Source organism: Salarias fasciatus (assembly GCF_902148845.1).
Source record: "Salarias fasciatus chromosome 23 unlocalized genomic scaffold, fSalaFa1.1 super_scaffold_20, whole genome shotgun sequence".
NCBI classification, from domain to species: Eukaryota; Metazoa; Chordata; class Actinopteri; order Blenniiformes; family Blenniidae; genus Salarias; species Salarias fasciatus.
Genome location: NW_021941230.1, coordinates 6,605,521 through 6,624,374, shown reverse-complemented (window position 1 = coordinate 6,624,374; position 18,854 = coordinate 6,605,521). Strand labels below are relative to the sequence as shown.

General features: G+C 47.0%; 1 protein-coding gene across 1 annotated transcript in view; it reads right to left on the bottom strand.

Annotated features, from left to right (window-relative positions):
* Nucleotides 1–1,792: 1,792 nt before the first annotated feature.
* LOC115383969 (Krueppel-like factor 7) overlaps nt 1,793–18,854 on the bottom strand; it is a 33,397-nt gene continuing 16,335 nt past the window's right edge. The window contains exons 2-4 of the mRNA XM_030086204.1: nt 12,824–13,451; nt 6,782–6,905; nt 1,793–2,089 (exon numbers count right to left, since the gene is read on the bottom strand). Of these exons, the coding sequence (XP_029942064.1) occupies nt 2,038–2,089; nt 6,782–6,905; nt 12,824–13,451 (804 nt within the window). The 3' untranslated portion in view covers nt 1,793–2,037. The remainder of the gene's footprint in view (nt 2,090–6,781; nt 6,906–12,823; nt 13,452–18,854) is intronic.

Sequence of the window (18,854 nt, the reverse complement as noted above, 5' to 3'; positions counted from 1 at the left end):
AGCGGAACTCGATTCGACTGCAGCGGAATCAATTTTTGTCTTCCCCCCCTTGCCAAAAAAGGCGCCGCGCTCCGCTCTCCCTCCGAGTATTAAAAGTCATGTAAAATGAAGAATTAACACCTTGACTTAGCCGTTCCCAATAAATTCCAACCGTATCTTGACAATCTTACTTGTGCCTGAGCTGCCTGTTTGATTTGTGCGCACTTGAGTTCATCCAAAATTTATCCGCCGATTTAAAGACGCGGGCGCCTTACCGACGGTAATTTTTTTTTTTTTTTTTTTTTTTTAAATCCGTCTTTGTTCTGTCTGACAAAAAAGTCAGGTCACACAGGACAAATGCTAATTCCAGTTTTCTCAGAGTGTGTGTGTGTGTGTGTGTGTGTGTGTGTGTGTGTGTGTGTGTGTGTGTGTGTGTGGGTTTCACTCCGCTGCAGTTTCATGAGCTGATGGGGCAGTTATCGCTGCTGACGGAGCAGATCCGTCCTCCCCTAACACATTTCAGACGCCCACTGGAAATCTGCACTCATGACCTCCTGCTGGTCCGGTACCGCCAGCGAAATGACAAAAAACTCAGAGTCCTCGAGTCCCATTGTTCGATTCTGATGCGAAAAATTAAAAAAAATTAAAAATAAAAAAAAAAACACAAATGGCGTCTGGTCCGATCTCTGCTGACCGTTGATTGAGTGTTTTTCATGGACTTGCGATGGATACATTCACATTGATTCGCACCCAGTCGATTGAGTTTTTCGCCTCGTGTCCCGTCCGACTCGGCGTCCGGGCGCGCGCACGTCGGTCAGGAAGATGTTGTCGGATGTGCGTGGGGGCCGGATTGAAAGAGCCGTGTGGAATGCTGCCTCTCGTTTCCGGAACGAGAGTCCGAGAGTCGCTAAACTGGAAGAATTCCTACAACGGTGTGGCGACCCGGACAGATCGGTCCTCGTCGCAGTGGCTAGTGAGGTGCCAATCACTCTAAAAGGCCAAAGAGATCATATCAGGCATCTACTGGAGACACTTTTGTTGTTTTTTTTGTATTTTTTTTTGTTTTTGGCTGCGTTTCCAATAAGTTCTTCAAATAGTCTTTTCGAATCTTTTTCTTAGAAACAATACAGTCTCTTCGTACGGAGTGGTCTGGTTGGTGTTCGGTGTGCTATCGCAGTCAGCTGGCTGCTTCGACTTGTGCATGTGGCCGTCCGGGTAAAGACGGCGGAACATTTCATTTTCTTTTTTGTTTTGTTTTTTTTTTTTTTTTTGCTTTTTTGTTTTTTTCATTAAAAAAAAAGTTCGCAAAGAGTCAGTTGTGCAACAGTTTCTGGCAACGACTCGTGAGAGCTAAGGAGAGGAAAGACGCGTCTCGGGCGACCTTCCGCCTCGGCGTCGGATTCAAGAGTCCTTCTGGGAGTTGATTCGCCGGCCTCGTCCAAAACGTTCGTAAAGCAAGGGTGACCCTCGATCCAGTCGTCAAGGTGTGAAATCCAATCTCACAAGTGTTATTTGTGAAGGTTTTGTTCAGCTGCGAGGAAGAAACCATTTTCCGTTTGAGAGACGTTCCGACTCTTGGAGAAGATCGGAACTGGTCCCGTTTGGCGCCGGCCGACTCGCTGGCTTCACAAACAGGGGCTGACATTTCGCGGGTGTAGGAAGGGGAGGGTGGGGGAGGGGCTGATGCTGAGACTAATAAGGTGACCAAAAAAAAAACCAAAAACAAATCCAACAAAGGGCTTGCCAACTAACAGCGGCATCCCCTCCGAGACGCATATGAAGGGTGGGCCGGAGCGTCTGTCGCGGCCGGGCGACAACGCGGGGCGGCGTCGGTGGAATCGCGGGCCAACTGTTCGCGGCGCAGATCCTCCAGTTTGTAGTCCAACACGTGGCCACCTCCACCTCCGAGAGACCAAGTCTGGTGGGTTTCGTTTTCTTTCTTTTTTTTTCTTTTTTTTTTCATTTCATTCTTTTTTGGAGTCTCTCTCTGTTTCTCTGCAGACGACGCTCCCTCTTTCCCGCTCCGCCGCCACGTCCCCCTGACCTCTCGCCGACTCCTCAGATGTGCCTCTTCATGTGTAGCGCCAAGTGATCCGACCGCGAGAAGCACCTGCAAAACCAAAGAGAAAGAGCGGGGGAGGGAGGGAGGGAGGGAGGGAGGGAGGCGGAGGAAACAGAACAGCTTGTTAGAACGTTGCCGACGATGCGAGGGGAGGAAGTTTGTTTTGCCGATCGGAGCTAAATGTTTGCTGTTAGCTAGCGAGCGCCGAGCCACTAATGCACGCGCAATTAGTATATGTGTAACTAATTCATAATCAGCATTTTCGGCAGCACTCCTAATGACTTCAGCTGCATCATGAATAACTAGAGAGCCCGCAGATGGATCTGTTGAAATAGTGCGAGGAGGGGGAGGGGGAGGGGGGAAGCAGCATGCAAAACATGTGCTGTAAAACGATAGCGAAATTAGATGAATCGAAGCCTCTCGTCTGAAATCGGGCTCGCCGAATTGCGCGGTGACAAATGAAACTGCTCTGAAAGCAGGGTTTTTTTTTTTTTTTTTTGAATAAATGTTTTGTACAATTGCCACAAACTGACATAATATATGCTTTCAGCCGACGCTTGCTTACATACTGATGCAGCCATTACGGCAGCGGCGCGCTAACGCCGCGGCCCCCACCCAGAAGAAGAGCTTTCCAAAGGAAGGAGCTGCTTTCTTTAAGATGATTGGGAGTCGTTTTGTTTTGATGATTAGCGCCGAGGAAATATTTTAGATGGAGGCTTGGGTTTTTTTTTTTTTTTTTTTGTGTTCAGCCAAGTGGTTGATTTTAATTACGTTTGGCACATAAAGCGAAGCTGGAGGGGATGAAATCAGAATGTGACGTTTTCATTTCTTTTCTTAGTATTTTAAAGAAGAACTCAAGCACAAGACAGGCCAAGTACGTTTTAGACACGCGGCTATTTAGTTCCTCTATACTGCCTCGATAAAAGGTGTATGAAAAACTGCATAAAGAATGATTTTCATCTTATTATTATCTTTTTTTGAATTGTTTCATTTGCACAACTGGCTTATTTAAAAAAAAAAAAAAAAAAAACCTGGTTAAAATGGATAAAAAGGCTAAAAATCCAAAGGAAAAAAGGCTGCAGAGAGCTAAGATTGCTAATAACCTGCAAAAAAAAGTAGAAGGAGGATTGCAAGAACTGGCGCAAAAACAGGTCAAACGGTTAAAATGGCAAACATGACTTGAAAAAAGTGGTCAAAAGTCAAAATCGCTTAAACAACCGAACAAGCTGGACCAGTTAAAGCGGGCTAAAGACTTACAAATTATTTAGAAATCATGAAACATTAGGAATGTACGCTTCACAAAACTATATACGACACTTTATACGCAACGCAACCTTTCATGATTAGACATGTTTTTTTTGTCTCCAGAAGAGTTTTATTTTGGTGGGAAATGGCTCTTTTGTTGGAAAAAGGTTGTAGGTTCCAATCCCTGTAAGTTATTCCAGTTCTTCAATTACTTCTACCTCATAAAAAAATATTATTTAAATGAACTTAGTATCAAACTATTTCAAAAACAGGATGTTAAATGATGACTTTGACGCCACTTTTATGGAGTTGGTATTTTGTGATTGTGAAATAAAGAAAATGAATTTGTGAAAACAAATTTTGTTTATTTAAAAATGTGCAATAAAGAGAAAAACAGTGCACATCCACACTTTCACAGAACACCAGAGTTTACAGGTAATGCGTGTGAAATAATTCCAGTCTCATGGCTGTTGATTTTTAAACTTAAATCAGCTTTTTTTCCATCTCAGAGACTGTCCGAGATCTCAATCAGTGTTTGTGTGTGTGTGTGTGTGTGTGTGTCATTGCACACATGTGCGCAAGAAGAAACACATGTGGGAGAATAATGAAGCGGCTTGGGAGACGTCGATGCGCGTGCGCGCGCGTGCGTGCACATCACTGTAAATGTGTGCATGTGTGCGCTGGGATGAGACAGATGGCGAAGTATGAGTCACGACTCGGGGGCACGACACCAGCTGGCACACCGTGGCTCTGCCCCCCCACCCCTCTAACTCCCCCCCCCCCCCCCACATCTTCAATCTTCCACCCCGACTTCTTTCTGTCTTCCCTCCTTCCTTCATCTCAGCGGGGGGGCGTGTGCGCCTTTGTGTGCACGTTTGAGCCCGGCGGGGTCGGGGGCGCCTTGTGACACATGACGGAGGTGGGCCCGAATTAGTGCTGCGCCCCAGGGGTGGGCATGGCTGCAAAGGGAGGTGGGAAATCAAGGTGGCGAGCGGGGGGGGGGGGGGGGGGGGGGGATACTGTAAATACAGTCTGTCCAGCTGAGACCTGATTAAGTTGACACGGTCTGGACACACTGAGACGACCCCCCCCCCCCCCCCCCCCCGCCTCACCCAGGTGACTCTTTTTGTCCGTCCATAATGAATCCATGCATGATTCAAGAGGTTACGAGCAATTTCGGAGCTGTCAGACGGGCGGCGGCGTTCTTCGAAAAAACGCACAATGCGCCGCCGTCTCCCGACATGACATCTTAGTTAATTCATGAATAAGTCAACGCTTTCCGCGGACAAAAAGAAGCCGGTTACGCCGGTCCGGGAATGGACAAGCCGCCAGTTCGCAGGCGAAAAACACATATCAACAAAACTGTCTGTTTTTCTTATTGTTACGGGAAAAAAAAACTTGCATATTCCTGTTTGTTGTAAATCTGAATTCTCACCAAATGTTCCAGTTTACCATGAATCTGTCATTTCATTCAGTCAAGGCATCATTTTTTGGAATGCAAGGCTTAAAATATGCAGATCACAATGATGCTACTTCTATTTTGCCCATGAATATTTCTGTTTTCACCCTTCCTGCGCTTCTTCTGCATGTGTATTTTCATATTGACGCATTTAAAAAAAAAAAAATCACATTTCAGCCATCATTTGTTGCCAAGGTCAAAGAAATCTGCGTGGAGCAAGGCCCTCTGGCAGGCGTACAGTAACTTCAGAGTGATCGCACCCTCTGATTGGACAGTCAGAGAGCTAGCAAACTGAGGCTGCGGCGAGGCAAAAAAAAACAACATGGCCGTCTTCAATCAACAGCTGCTTGTTTCAACTCACAACGGCTGAAAGGGGAGAAGGAACAGATCTGGTTGTAGATTTATTGTCAGAGTCATTTTGAAGACAGACTCTTCCAGGGGCCACTGAAAGCGTCGCAGGCACGACTAATCAAACGAGGATGGACTTTGTGTAAAAACGATGAGGGTTCTTGGTGAAAAAATGTTGCTGTTGTCCGAAATAATATAGCATTTGTTGGTGCTACAGGAGAAAGACTTGTCCATCCAGTTTTTCCTTCAGTAAAAAATGACTCTTTACACTGCATTCCTCAGTTTTTCTCTTAAAATGTCTGTTTGCATTTTCCACTGTGGAAAAGACTGAAAATATATGCCTTCATATTACACTGTTTTAATCAGATTTCGTGTCTGAAAGAACACATTTTCTGGCAGCAACATCTTCAACAATGCGTCTGTAAAGTGCAGAAATAAAACACGGCGTGTTATAAAAACTATAGATTTTGCAATGTTCCACCTTCAAAATGACCTTTTCACAGGGCAGTGGGGGGGGCTGTCGCGCTGTACCGCGGCGGACTCACGCAGACAATATTGCTCGGAGCTCCCAGAAGTGTCAGCTAGCGAGGAGCCGGGTCGCAGACAGAGGCATGTAATTAAAACAGGAGTAAAGATTTTTGTGTCTGGCTGGAGTCATCTTTTGATCGTGAATAATGGCCGCCGAACGCGAGATGCTCGGGGAAGCTACAATTAGCGAGCCTGGAGAATTTGCATGTTGCCATGCTTCATAATTAAAGGGACTAATTAGGAAGCGTCACAGGCAAATTACATCAGATAAACTATTCAAAGTGACACGGCCCTGCACTCTCTCACCCTGGGTTAAGAGGAGTAGGAGATGTGCGAAATTTTAAAAGGCAATCTAAAGATATCCTGACATAATTAAGAGAATGGGAAAAAAAAAAAAAAAATGCAGAATTCCTAAAATAGATCAGCTTCTTTTGATTCAGATTCAAAATGCCAAAGCTAAAGAGCTGCATGCTGCAGAGGCTTCCTCTAAAGTCCACGTTTTCGGGTGAAAAATGGAAAACTTTAGCAGCATTTTCTGCAATTTTAGTGGAAAAGGACATTGTTTTCGAAATGAAACCAAACTTTTCTGATCAACAACTTTATGATCAGTGATTTCAAGTCATATGCTGCATTTTATGCTTTCAAAATAATTATTCTCTCTTGCAAGTGGTTTCCAGGACCCCCCTGCTGTGAGCGATCAGATTCTAGTTTGCGGACGACTTCTTGAGGACGATGACTTCCTGCTCACTGGTCTTGAAAGCAGCCTCCAAAATCAAGGCCAGGCCCCGTCATGTGAGAGGATTCACTATTAATATGCTGCACCAGGCCTAATGTGGGTATAGATCAGGCTCAGCCCTCTCCGGATTCTCATCCAGGCGAGCCGAGTCTTGTGCGTGTTGCGGAGGAGCACGCATTAGTAATCCTGCCAGCACACTTCTAAACTGGGTCAGTACCAAACACATTTGGTGGGGGGGGTGGGGGGGTGTTACCAGCATCTTAGTGTGTTGCTACAACCGAACACAATGGTGAAACTCAGCCCTGCTGCGGTTGTGGAAGTACTTCAAATAACCTTATGGAAGGGGTAAAAGAAAAAAAAAAAAAAAAATGGAAGGAAAACACATGAGACAGAAGGAAGGCGAGAGAGTGGTGTTTTGACAGACCTGTCACAGTGGTTGCACTTGAAAGGCTTGGCGCCGGTGTGTTTGCGGTAGTGCCTCGTCAGCTCGTCGCTCCGGGCGAATCGCCACTCGCAGCCCTCCCACGAGCACTTGTACGGCTTCTCACCTGGAGGATTAAAAAAAAACACACACAGGCAACCTGTTTGATCCGCTGCTTGTTTGTCGGAAACCGGAACTGATGTACTCGCAGAACCATAACCCTAAGCATCAGGTTTTGGGGTCTTTATTGAAGCGATCAAATCCTCGCCGGGAAGGAACCCTATCCCTCGAGCCGCTTCTTTTAGGAGACTGAAAAGCGAAGCGCTGCGACGTTTAACGCCGAGATGGAGAAGCTCCCACCGGTCTCCCATGTTGCTGAACATGCAGAAGAGGAGTGGAGGGTTGAGAGAAGTGGAGCGAGAGAAGAAGTGGAGTGGTGGTGGTGGTGGTGAAGGGGGGGGGGGGGGGGGGGGGGTGGGGATTAGAGGCAAGGTGGATGGAGGTGGGATGAGACGTGAAGGAGGAGAGAAGTGTTGCAGAAGTGGATTAAGGCAGAGGAGGCTGCAAGACATGCTTGGCAGGGGAAGAAGTAGGAGGAAGAGTGGCGGCGGCGGCGGCGGTGATAATTAGGCCAGTCACATAATAGCAAGGAAGTCACTGTCTGCCAGCTGCGTCCAGCTCCAGAGACGTCACCTGCATCAGTCACATCCCATCTGGACGGCCGCTTGAATAACACTCGAACACACTGACCGGCTCCGCTTGAGTGGCTTTGTCACAGGCTTAATTCACTGAATGTGATTATATATACATATATATATATATATCAAGAAAAGGGAACGCAATCAATGGCTTCGCTGCTTTGTGTGGGGGCAGTCGCAGTTGACATTAGCATTATCTTGGAACAGCTGTTTGTGCAGGAACCTAAACAAAATCAATACCGTATACAGTATCTTTGTATTCCAATTAAAAGGGTGTTTATTTATTCATTTGTAAAATGTCGCAAACGTGGGATAAAAAAAACGTGACTCTCCGTGTCGCACCGTTAGCGGGGGGTCGTGTAAGTTTCGATGGTGAGAAAACGGAGAGGAGCGAGGTTACAGCAGCGATGAGGCGAGAAGTAAACAAGTCGGCGGAGAAACATCTCAGAAAATGCATGTAGAGAGATGGTTTGACCACTTCCAGGGAACAACTGTCCAGTCAACAAGAATAGACTGAGGTGATTTTATATATTTATTTATTTATTTATTTATTTTACATCCTGATATGTGTCTTGTTCTTTCACCCATCCATGTGAGCGTGTGTCCGTGCTCTGCCTCACTTCCCACAAACACCCAGAGCAGCAGGTTTGGACCATCCGGCTCTGGCCAATGAAATTCCCGGGAGGCAGGGATGCCTGAATGTGTTGCCTAGCAATGGAAGCAAGGAGAAGGGGGGGGGGGGGGGGGGGGGGGGGGGTGGGGGGGGGGGGGGGGGGGGTGGAGGTGGAGGTTGTGTATCTGTTATGTGTGTGTGTGTGTGTGTAACATGAGGAGGCAGTAGTCGGTGCAGCTGGCTGGATCTGGCAACGGCACGCCGCCATGCCACCGGCCAATTACCGAGCACGCCGGCGAATGCGCGGAGGCAGTTGCCTAGCGACGGTAACTGTAGAGCGGTACAGGGCAGCAAGGGATGGGAGGAAGAAGTGGGACTGGTGTGTGTGCGTGTGTGTGTGTGTGTGTGTGTGTGTGAGAGGGGGGTGTAGGATAGAGGGTGGTGGTAGCCGTGGTGGTGGTGGTGGTGGTGGTGCAAGAGAAGGGGGAGGAGGAGGAGGGTGGGCAGAGCCTGCAGCAGTACATAACCACTCAGCTACCGACTCCTCCAACGATACACTGCCCCCGTTGCCTAGCAACAGACCCCCCCCCCCCCCCCCCCCCCAAACCCACCCCCTCCTCCATCCTCCGCTCTCCTCTCCCTCAAGATGCCCTCGTACAAACAGGCACGTAAAAGCAGGTACACACTCACACACACACACACAAACCAAACTCTCTCTCTCTCTCTCTCTCTCTCTCTCTCTCTCTCTCTCACACACACTTCTGGCTTGTTTTTGTACGTTACATCCAATCTGGCTGATTGGCAGTTTTAAATAGCAATCAGTTACCTAATCCACCGGATTATCTTGCAACTCCGAGACATAATCTGATTATGGTCTGTTACTTTTGGATTACTTTGCCCGTAAAAAACATATAATGTAGATTATTAAGCTAAGTGGATTATTTTCGGACAGTGCTGTTTTTGTTTTAAGATCCCATTAACTACCCCAGGCTTCTTTTTACATAATTAAATAAGCTATCACATATTTCTCATCTGTAATCTGATCACCGGGTGTTTCCTGAGTCACTGTAATCCCATTAAGTGTAATCTGTTACTTCCGAGTACTCGCTCATAGGAACACGGGGAGAGGTTTGTGCATGCGCTCTCTCCAGCCTCTCAGGTGCCAGTGTTGAAGTTAATTACATTCCCTCCATTAGCCGGAGCCGAAGCAGGGGCACCCAGGTCTCCGAGGTCATTATAAAGGCTCTCGGAGAACACTTTATAGGCTCCGACCCACTACTATTACAGCATGCTTGGAGAGGAGGAGGAGGAGGAGGAGGAGGAGGAGGAGGAAGAGGAGATGAAAAAAGGGTTAAGAGATGCATGAGAGGCAGAGGAAGTGATGGGGAGATGAAAGTGTGTGAGGCAGATGTGTTAAATGATGGGAAAGATGATGCTTTGAGCTCACGGAATGTAGACGTTCAGAGAAAATATGCAAACTGAGATCCCTTTTACAGGACGATTAAAGTGAAAAATGCATCATTTTTGGCATTTTTCTTTAGGCAAACTTTCACATTTACGCAACGAAATTTGTAAGACTATATCAGAAATGCTAAAAATGATTAGCATTAGCACATTGTGCCACGAGTTGGTGCTGTTTTTGTAATAAAAAGACACACACACATGCACAGAGAACGATACATTAACAATGGAAGTACAAGTACATTTGTATCAAAAGCTGCTATTCCAGGCATTTCTTCACCCTAAAACCACCAAGTCCAGGAGAATATGGACGAGGAGTCATGACACTTCTCAGACCGCTATTGTTGTTGTTCATCTACTGAGCGTGTACACAAAAGAAATATATGTTGCGCATGCAGAGTGGAAGCATTTTCAGAAAGTTGCGTTTCCCCATTTTTATGCCGGCTGTATTGGAGCATTTTCAAAAAGCTGCATTGAGATGGAGCATTTTTGACTAAGTTTCCCAACAGCGGTGCTGGTGTGTAAACGAACCCCCAAAACCTGATGAAATTTTTGGGTTTGTACTTGAAAATGCAGAACTTTTGCGTAAATGGGTCCTCAATCTAAATCATCGACCAACTAACCAACAGTTGCAGTCAGCTGGATAATCATTAAATCCTCTTGGCCCACCAAAAAAAATGACATTTTAAAAGAAGAATATATGAGCAGACAGTGAGCGACTAATGAGGAGAAAGTGCTGAGGAACAGAAAGAGTGAGACGGCGAGGAAAATGAGGAACAGAGAGCGAGAGAGGAAGAGCAGGCAGAATAACCCGACAGTCTTCGTGTTTTACCCCAGCCCAAAATCTAATTGTACCATTCCTTATCTGCCATAAGCCTATTCACAAAAAAGCTCTACAGGGCACTGTCATTTCAACTCAGCCCGTCTAATTCCAGATTAAATCGTCGCCTTTTCTCCGTCAGTAATTTATGGAAATAACAACTAAGAAAAAGAGGATTTGAGTAATGACATCTTTAAACTTGTCAGGATAATGGCTCGGTGAATGGAGAAGCCTGTGGCACTGCTGTCTCCCTTCTGAAGAGGGTCGTTCCACTGTACCTCCCCCATTTCCGACTCCTGTCTTCATTTCATTGCTTTGTTTCGGTCCACATCACTCTCTCCTCCTCCTGTGGTGTCTTTCAGCTTTTTGTGTTCCTCCCACTTCATCAGTTCAACTTCAATCATAAGACATCTCTTCCTTTTATTGAGGGTTTTGTTTGAAATCACCTTAAGTAACACTGATAGTCTTGAGGAGTAGGGGTACTTAATTGATCAATGTCATCTGCATATAGTGAAAGCAAATATGATCAGCAAAGCGGGAACTGAAATGCTGTATTGAGGTGTTTTGAGCTATAACAATCCATCTTGTGTGGCTTCTGTTTCCGGACAGTGGAAGTGGCACATCTCACTTGCCGAGGAGTTTAATCACAGGGGATTGCAGACGTGCCACACTGGGGAAATCAATGAAGGCATGTCTGTGCCCTTTGCTCAAGTCAGCCTGATGCCGACGCACCTCGGAGGGTGTGATCACACATCCGGCATGTTTTCATTATCCTTAACAGGCAGAAGCTGACAAGCACATTTTTTTTTTAAATTCACACTCCCTAAAAATTGAAGTGAATCTGAGCTGGTAAAAGGTGATGGATTTGACAGTCAAACAGAGGTTGGATCGAGATCAGGGTTAATAATGGTAACTCTGACTTTGTTTTTGTGCAAAGAGGCACAAAAGGCCTACATTTAATTATAAAACATAAATAAAGTGAAGTTTGAGGAACAACAGCAACTATTATAAAAGCCATAGTTCTCTCTCTGCAGCCTTTGAAGACAATTGAATTGGACCCTCCTGTTGGGTCGATTTTGTCCTGTGGACTGTATGTTTAACACCTCAGCTCCAGAAACGAAAGAGTAACCTAATTCACGTCAGTGTAACTTCGTTTGGCAAGACGGACAGTCTTTACAACCATCCATCCGGTTAAAACAAAGGAAGAAGCAGCTGCGATGTAGCGACCGATCAGGTGTCCATATTCAATACCTCCCTTGTCGGGAGAGTGGGAATTGGCATGAGGGAAATCCATCCCAATCACCTTCACTTGAATTTTAAGCTCATTCTTATCAGAAACAGCAAGATTACTCAAGGCAAGACAATGCCAATCAGTTTTGTCCTTTCCGTCACAACAAACCCTAAACTTGAGAATATAAGACATCGTAACTCCTGGAAAAAGAATTCACGGGTCTTAAAAATGGCCCCATTACTGCTCCCTTGCAAAGCCCAGACAGTCTCCTACCTCAGATTGAGAAACACTGACCTAGACTTATAGAACTCGTAGAGGACGGGAGGGCCTGAAATAAACCGGGGAAATGGCGCCCTATCCAGGTCAATCCATCCATCACTGTGCAGTTACTCAGACGGAGGACAGCTCCCTGACAGAGGTCTGAGTGGTTTGGGATTGAGATGGAGGAGCGGGAGAGTTATAGCTTCTGAACCCCTCCCCCACTTCTCTTTATTTCTTGAGAAGAACCTTGACAAGAAAGACCTGCCCCGGTTGGGTACTTAAACTGGGAGAAGAAAAGCCGATTTTCCCAAATCATCACATTTTAATTGAGCGTTGTGATATTTCCACATGGCACACATCCCGTGCGCCGTTTCTTTCAACACTTATTGCTTCATGCGCATTTTGTTTATGTTCCAAGACGGTAATCAAGGAATTCCAGACAGCTGGATGCCGGGAGGATGGGCGAATACTGAATTATTATCTCACTTGTTGAAAAATGGTCGCACCGTTTATTTCTAGTCACCTGCTAAAGCTTCATTCTGGATTGTTTTTGATCTGTCACACATCTGACTGGGCAACTTCTAGACGCCCTCACTGATGGAGACTGGACCACAGGAGATAAAACAGGGCTTGTTTGAAGATGATAAGACACAACAGTCTTTTGATTCTGCTCTTCTGGTGTTGACAGGTGACACTGACACACTGGCAATGTCTTGCTCGGCACGCAATGGTCATTTAGCTTCAGGATTAAGCCATTTTGGCCTGTCAACAGCAATGAGTGTCAATCGGTTTCATTACTTGTAGGTGCATTCATGAGGTACCTCAAGCAAGTAAGGGTGTCTTGAGAGCTGCCTTGTTGAAAGTCTCACCGGACCAGTGACATTGATATGATGAGCCTTCTCCAACCCTGGTTCAATTGATTTACAATTACCGAGATCCAAAAGCAATCCTTCTATCCTACCTGTGTGTGTCCTCTGATGGGCCTTCAGGTGGGAGCTCTTGGTGTACACCTTCCGGCAGCCATTAAACTGACAACGGTGGATCCTCTTCTTGTTCTCCGGTAGCTCTCCGACCCCGATCAGGCACGCAGCCCCCTCTTCTTCGTCCTTCATCCTGACAGGGAGCGTGTGCCCCGCCACCAGCCGTGCGGCGCTAAGCCCCACCTTCTTGGCTACCAGCTTCAAGGTGAGCGTCCCGTCGGCCGAAGCCGTCAGCGTCTGGTTGGGCTTCACGAGGTGTCGCCCCAGTTCGGGCGACGACGGCGGCGTCAGCGAGGTGACGGCGCTCAGCTGAGCCTGATGGACCCCCTCCATCCCTTCTAAGTTTTCCAGGCCCTGTCCTTTGGATTTGAGGTCTCTTCTCACTGCACCAGTGGAGGGGAAATTCTTCCGCGAGGAGCAAAGGATCATGGGAGGAGGACTCGGGGGTTCGGGGTGGCTGGGCAAGCTGGGGAGGAGAGAGTCCGATAGCTCCTCCTCTCCGTCCTCCTTCAGGTAGGCCGGAGTTAACAGGCCATCTAAGTCTTGGTCGAAGAGCTCCGACAAACGCTTGGGCTCCGTCTGCAGATAGCGTTCCAGTTCTAAGCAGGTCTGCAAGAGAGACAGAAGAGAAAACACTCAATTTAAATTCAATTCGGTCAACTTCACACATTTGGACATCTGCACTAGAGATTCCCGTCCCATCTCTCAAATCCCACTCGACAATTTCAACAGCCATCAGATCATCCGATACGCCTTTACACGCTGTGGAGAGAAATCTGCATGGTGCCATCCACTCACCCAGGCAGGAAACTCGGCAGCCCTGCCAGCTGTCTCACACACACACACACACTCACGCACAGATAGCCACCAAGACAGCCAGAATTACCTGGCAACTCCAGCAAGACGGCTGATTAAACACTGATTGATTACAACCGCTGTAGCGCGGAGGGAAAGCGAGGCAGAGCGGACGGCAGCGGGAGGAGTCCTAAAACGTACAGAACTCATATCAAACAGCATTTTATAGAGCTCTGACAAGCCATGTGTGCACTGGCTTCCACTGAGCCAAGATAGGAAGATTTATTCAGCTGTAGTTATGGTCCGCTTCATCCCTATTACTCCAAACACCTCTCCCCGTGGAGGACAAATAAAAGGCTGCATCCCCGATTTGCGCGAACTGGCATCCTGAGAAGTCTATTACTTTACAGCAAGCTGGCAAGGTTCTAAGAGGAGAGAGGTAGCGGGGGGAGAGAGAGAGAGAAAGAGAGAGAGACGCTCCATGTCCAAGGATGAAGCTATTATGTTTGAATGGACGGCGCCAGTTTGATCCCAGGGATCGTTGTGTTTCCCTTGTAGCCACTAACCCATTCTGACAGCTGAGATGGAGGCTAGCAGCTCCGCTGGGCGCGCGCTACTCGCCACTTCATTTGTGTGTAAATAGGCACTGACAGACAGAGTAGCTGGTTCCATTATCAGGAATAAGGTTGTACAGACTGAACACATCAGAGACATTTACAATCTTACAACCCCCCCCCCCCCCCCCCCCCCCTCTTTCCTTGTTTGCACCTTCTAAAAATAAATTCACACTTCTTTTCTGTTTTGAAGTGGGGGGGTGGGGTGTCTGTTGCTAAGGGAGTATGATTTCTCCTCCAAGTCATTTTTCTTCCAGGAACAAAAAAGGATTTGGAGTATTTGCATGCTGACTTCAAATTAAAAAGCCTCTCAAGACCACATCTACAGCGAGGAGTGAGGATAATGCACCGTGTCTCCTCCCCGACTGCACGCTTACATGCATTTTTTTTTTCTTTTTTTTTTGAAAGAAATAAGTTCTTTCATGCACGATTTGAGAGGTCTTTACTGTTTCCCTGATGGCGGCAGCCAGTGAATTGTGGGTGAGGGGCCCATTTACAGGGCAAAGATTTTCACGTCTGTTTGCACGACAACGATGCTCGGAGTCAAGTTTTAGGAGAACGGCTCCCAAGGTGGAACTTTTATTAAACGCTGTTGGAGGTGGAAATGCTGCATGTGCACAAAAGCCATCACAAATATTTCTTCTGCATGTGTGCGATTAGATGGACAACAACAAACATTCTCCTGGGACCTGACGGTCTTATAGCTGAGAGTCACCGTAATAGCGTCCAATTTGTCGTCAAAGACTGCTGAAGACATGATGGGGGAATATCTTTTAACTCCTCTCAGGGCCTCCCACGCCATTTTGTCTCTCCTTCTGTCCAATCAGCCGCCCAAAATCACCCGTTTTTTTTTTTTTTCTTGCTCCTTTTCTCATTGTCGCCTCCTTCTCTCCCAAGGTGAGGACTAATTATCCACTAAAAAAACCCACCCAGTTAAAGGGGGCTTTATTCAACAAAACGCTGAGGACTGCAAACCAAGGTGAGAGTGTGTGTGTGTGTGTGTGTGTGTGTGTGTAAGTAGCGATAGTTCAAGAGAGCGGAAAAGAGGATAGAAACGGATAAGTGAGAGCGGGGCCAGAGTGGGAGATGAAGACGAAGTGGGAGGAGGTGGCGGAGTGGGAGAGTGATGGAGGGACAAGGTGAAGGAGGTAGGGGAGAGAGAGAGAGAGAGAGAGAGAGAGAGAGAGAGAGAGAGAGAGAGAGAGAGAGAGAGAGAGAGAGTGAAGGAAGGTCTTGACTTCATTTTCTCGGTGGGGGGCGAATCCTTTTTGGAAGTGTGACATTTGGCGTAACAGGATCCTGTCAGCGGGCAAGCCAGAGGCCTCACACACACACACACACACACACACACACACACGAGCGAGGGTTCACGCACGCTAAATGTTAGGTTGCGACCCGTGGTGATGTGCCGGGACGTCGTCTAAGAAACAGCATGAGGCGGCGCGAGTGTGCACGAGCGCGCCGAATGGAAGACCGTTTGACAAGGTGAAGAAGGATGAAAGAGGCGCCAGGTGAGGGGGCGGCAGGTACGACAAGCTCTTTCTATCTGCCTGTCGTCCTCTTCTTTTCCTCCAATCACTCCATCAAGGAGCCCCCCCCCCCCCCACCACCCTTCTTTCCACACTTTCTCCCCCCTCCTTCCCCAGGTGGTGACATTAACATTGTTGCAGAGAAGGTCATGCAGTTAATCAGCAGTTCCTGTGTGTGTGTGCGTGTGTGTGTGTGTGGTGTGGATGTGCATACTGTATGTAATTATGCCACTTTGCACATGCATGAGTGTGCGTGGATAGTTTTTGCAAGTGCACGTGTCCGCGGGCATAATTATGCAGCCCCGTGTGTAATTATGCAGCTCTTGTATGCGTGTTTGTGCGAACACCTACGCACACGCATAAACACGTCTTAGCAGGCCCGGAGTCAGTGTGCAAAAATCGCGCGCGCTCGCAGGTGTGTGTGCGTGCGCGTAAGCAAAGGAACCGGGAGCCAAAAAGCCTCGTACCATAGCCAAGATAAAGGGGAACGCTCCCGGCCGCCTCGACTGCATTTGGACGGACGCCGATCGGCGGAGCCAACATCAATTGGCTCCGCGCAAATCCAGGGTCCATTTCCTAAAAGGCTTCCGGGATGATTCCTTCACGAGAGCCAAGATAAGCCGAGACAATCCGACGGCCGTTCCAGCGGCAACACCGCCTCCTCCGAGCGGGAGGGAGCAGCTCTGGTGACGGGGTGACTGGGGACAGTCCGTCGAATCGGTCGCCAAACAGGAAGTGCTCAGCTGAAGGATTCAAAAAACCAAAATGATGGTGGGGTAGCGTGTCCGGAAGGGTCACCCAAGCCAGAAAGGTCAAACAGTGTGAATCCACTGGCCCTGCAGGTTGGCGGTTGGACACCAGACTTAACAAACCCATTTCTGGAATGAAACTGGCAACAGAGGGACTGATCATTTGGGTAATCATTTGGTTTTGACATTAAACCTTCATCGTTTGGTCAGTTCTTGGTTGGCTTGCAAAAACTGTCACAGAATTTACCGAACGACTGAAGATTACATTCCTGGAACTGGGATCTCAAGGTTACCAACCTGTGAACATTTACGACAAGCAACCCCGACGCTTTGGCCCGTCCAGCACCCACGGCGGTGTTTAAGTCCCGTCTTCAGACACATTTTCACTCTCTGGCTTTTAACCTTGCATCAGTTCTGTGGTCCTCTGTGTCTTTTATTTGTTTTACTTTGTCTTTTATTTATCTTCCTAGGCTTATCTGTTTGATTTATAATTTAATTATATCTTGTGTGTACAGCACTTTGGTGAGGTTTTCACTGTGTAAATGTGCTACATAAATAATAGTGGATTGGATCGGACTGGATCTCAGCCCAACAAAATACGCTGATGACGATGCCGAAAACCATCAAAACAAACCTGTAGACATTGTAGTAAGAATTTGCCAGAGTTCTAATAACCAATTATTGACACAGGTGTAGTAGGGGTGAACCAATACGGACGGACCCCAAAAGAGTATCCAATCATTGCTCTTGCAGTTGAGTTGATGGTTCATTTGGTGTAAAAGTAAATGATCAACACAGCAGGTTTTCCCATAGAATGCTGTAAAATGCCAAAATAAACTAATAACCAGCAAGTCAAAATTTGGATTTTTCATAGGCAGAGAAAAGAACAGCCAAGAGGATTTTTGCTCTCGACCGATGTGAGGTAAGCCAAGTCTGTTCTGGATTTCTTGCAGAGATCACATTACTTTCCAGCCATATTGGTAACTGTTGCAGTATTATGCAGCACACGCTTCCGTCACAGTCAGCCGTCAAGCCAAATCGGATCCATCCGAGTCGTTCCTCCAAGACAAAGCAATTAATAGCTGAACGAGGAATAAAATGCAATGCGGGTTGAAATGCGACTCTGCTTTTCTGTTGGTTTTTTTTTTTTTTTTTTTTTCATTTTTTCAGCTTATTAAAATAACTGCACAGTTCAGCAGTGCTCAGCACCGAGAGCGGGCGGGGGAAATAGACCTTTACGTTTCCTGGATGAGCGCCCGCTCATAAATAAACATGCATCCTATTTGTGGAAGAATCAATGAGAAAAAAAAACCAAAAACATTTTAATAATAAAATCTTGAAAACTTTATGTGGTGCTCCAGAAAAAAAAAAAAAAAAAGGGACTTGCAAGGAGTTTTGCAGCACGCACTTTGTTTTCTCGAGGCTTAAAATACACCAGGTGTGACAAATATTCACTGATCACGAGACGAGCTCCTCCCAAAGCTGAGAACCAGACCCGATTCACTCACTCCTCGACTTCTGCACTAGCTCCTCCTCCTCCTCCTCTTCCTCGTCCTCCACCCCCTCCCCACCCCCGGCGGCCTGGCAGCTGATCCTCTCCTCCCATCACCTCCCTTCACATTTGGCCTGCGCCGAGCCGCCTGCCATCACCATCAAAGTGCGCGCAGCCTCCCAACTGTTAGCGCCCCGCCACGCCGCTAATAAAAAGCCCGGGTTATAAATATGAACAGAAGAGCATGCATAATGCCCTAAAGGAAGGCCCAAAACGCCACTAAGCAGATAAATGTAATGGGGTGGATACGGCTCATTAATTTTAGGATGATCGTGTTTAGTTTTTACAGATGCCATGATGGAGACAAGGTGCTGTGAATAATACTCCGCGCTGACGCCGCCAGGGTTGAAAAGGCCGGGGCTTTAACCTGCAGCGCTATTGTGACTCGGGGAGGCGTCTGTCACATCTTTTTAGAAATGACCCATAATTCCCCACAGCATTATTTCTTTTTTACCCCCGACTGCTGATTCTGGATTATATATCGCTTGAGTTCCTCAGTATTACGTTTTTATTATTGGACATATAATAATTTAAATACTCCAGCATGCGGGACAGAATCTGAGTTTTACTAATATTTAAAGCTCTTAACCTCCTGAGATTTCCCCAGTCGGCTCTCTGCTCTCCGATGGATCGTTGCGAACATCAACAGCTTTCGGCTAAAAAAGGGATAATTAAGGTTCCGTTTGAAAATCACGTCTGTTTTCAAGGAAATGAGAGAAACTATAAAAAACTATGCATTCAGCATGCCAGGCCAGGAGTTGGCGCCGTTGCTT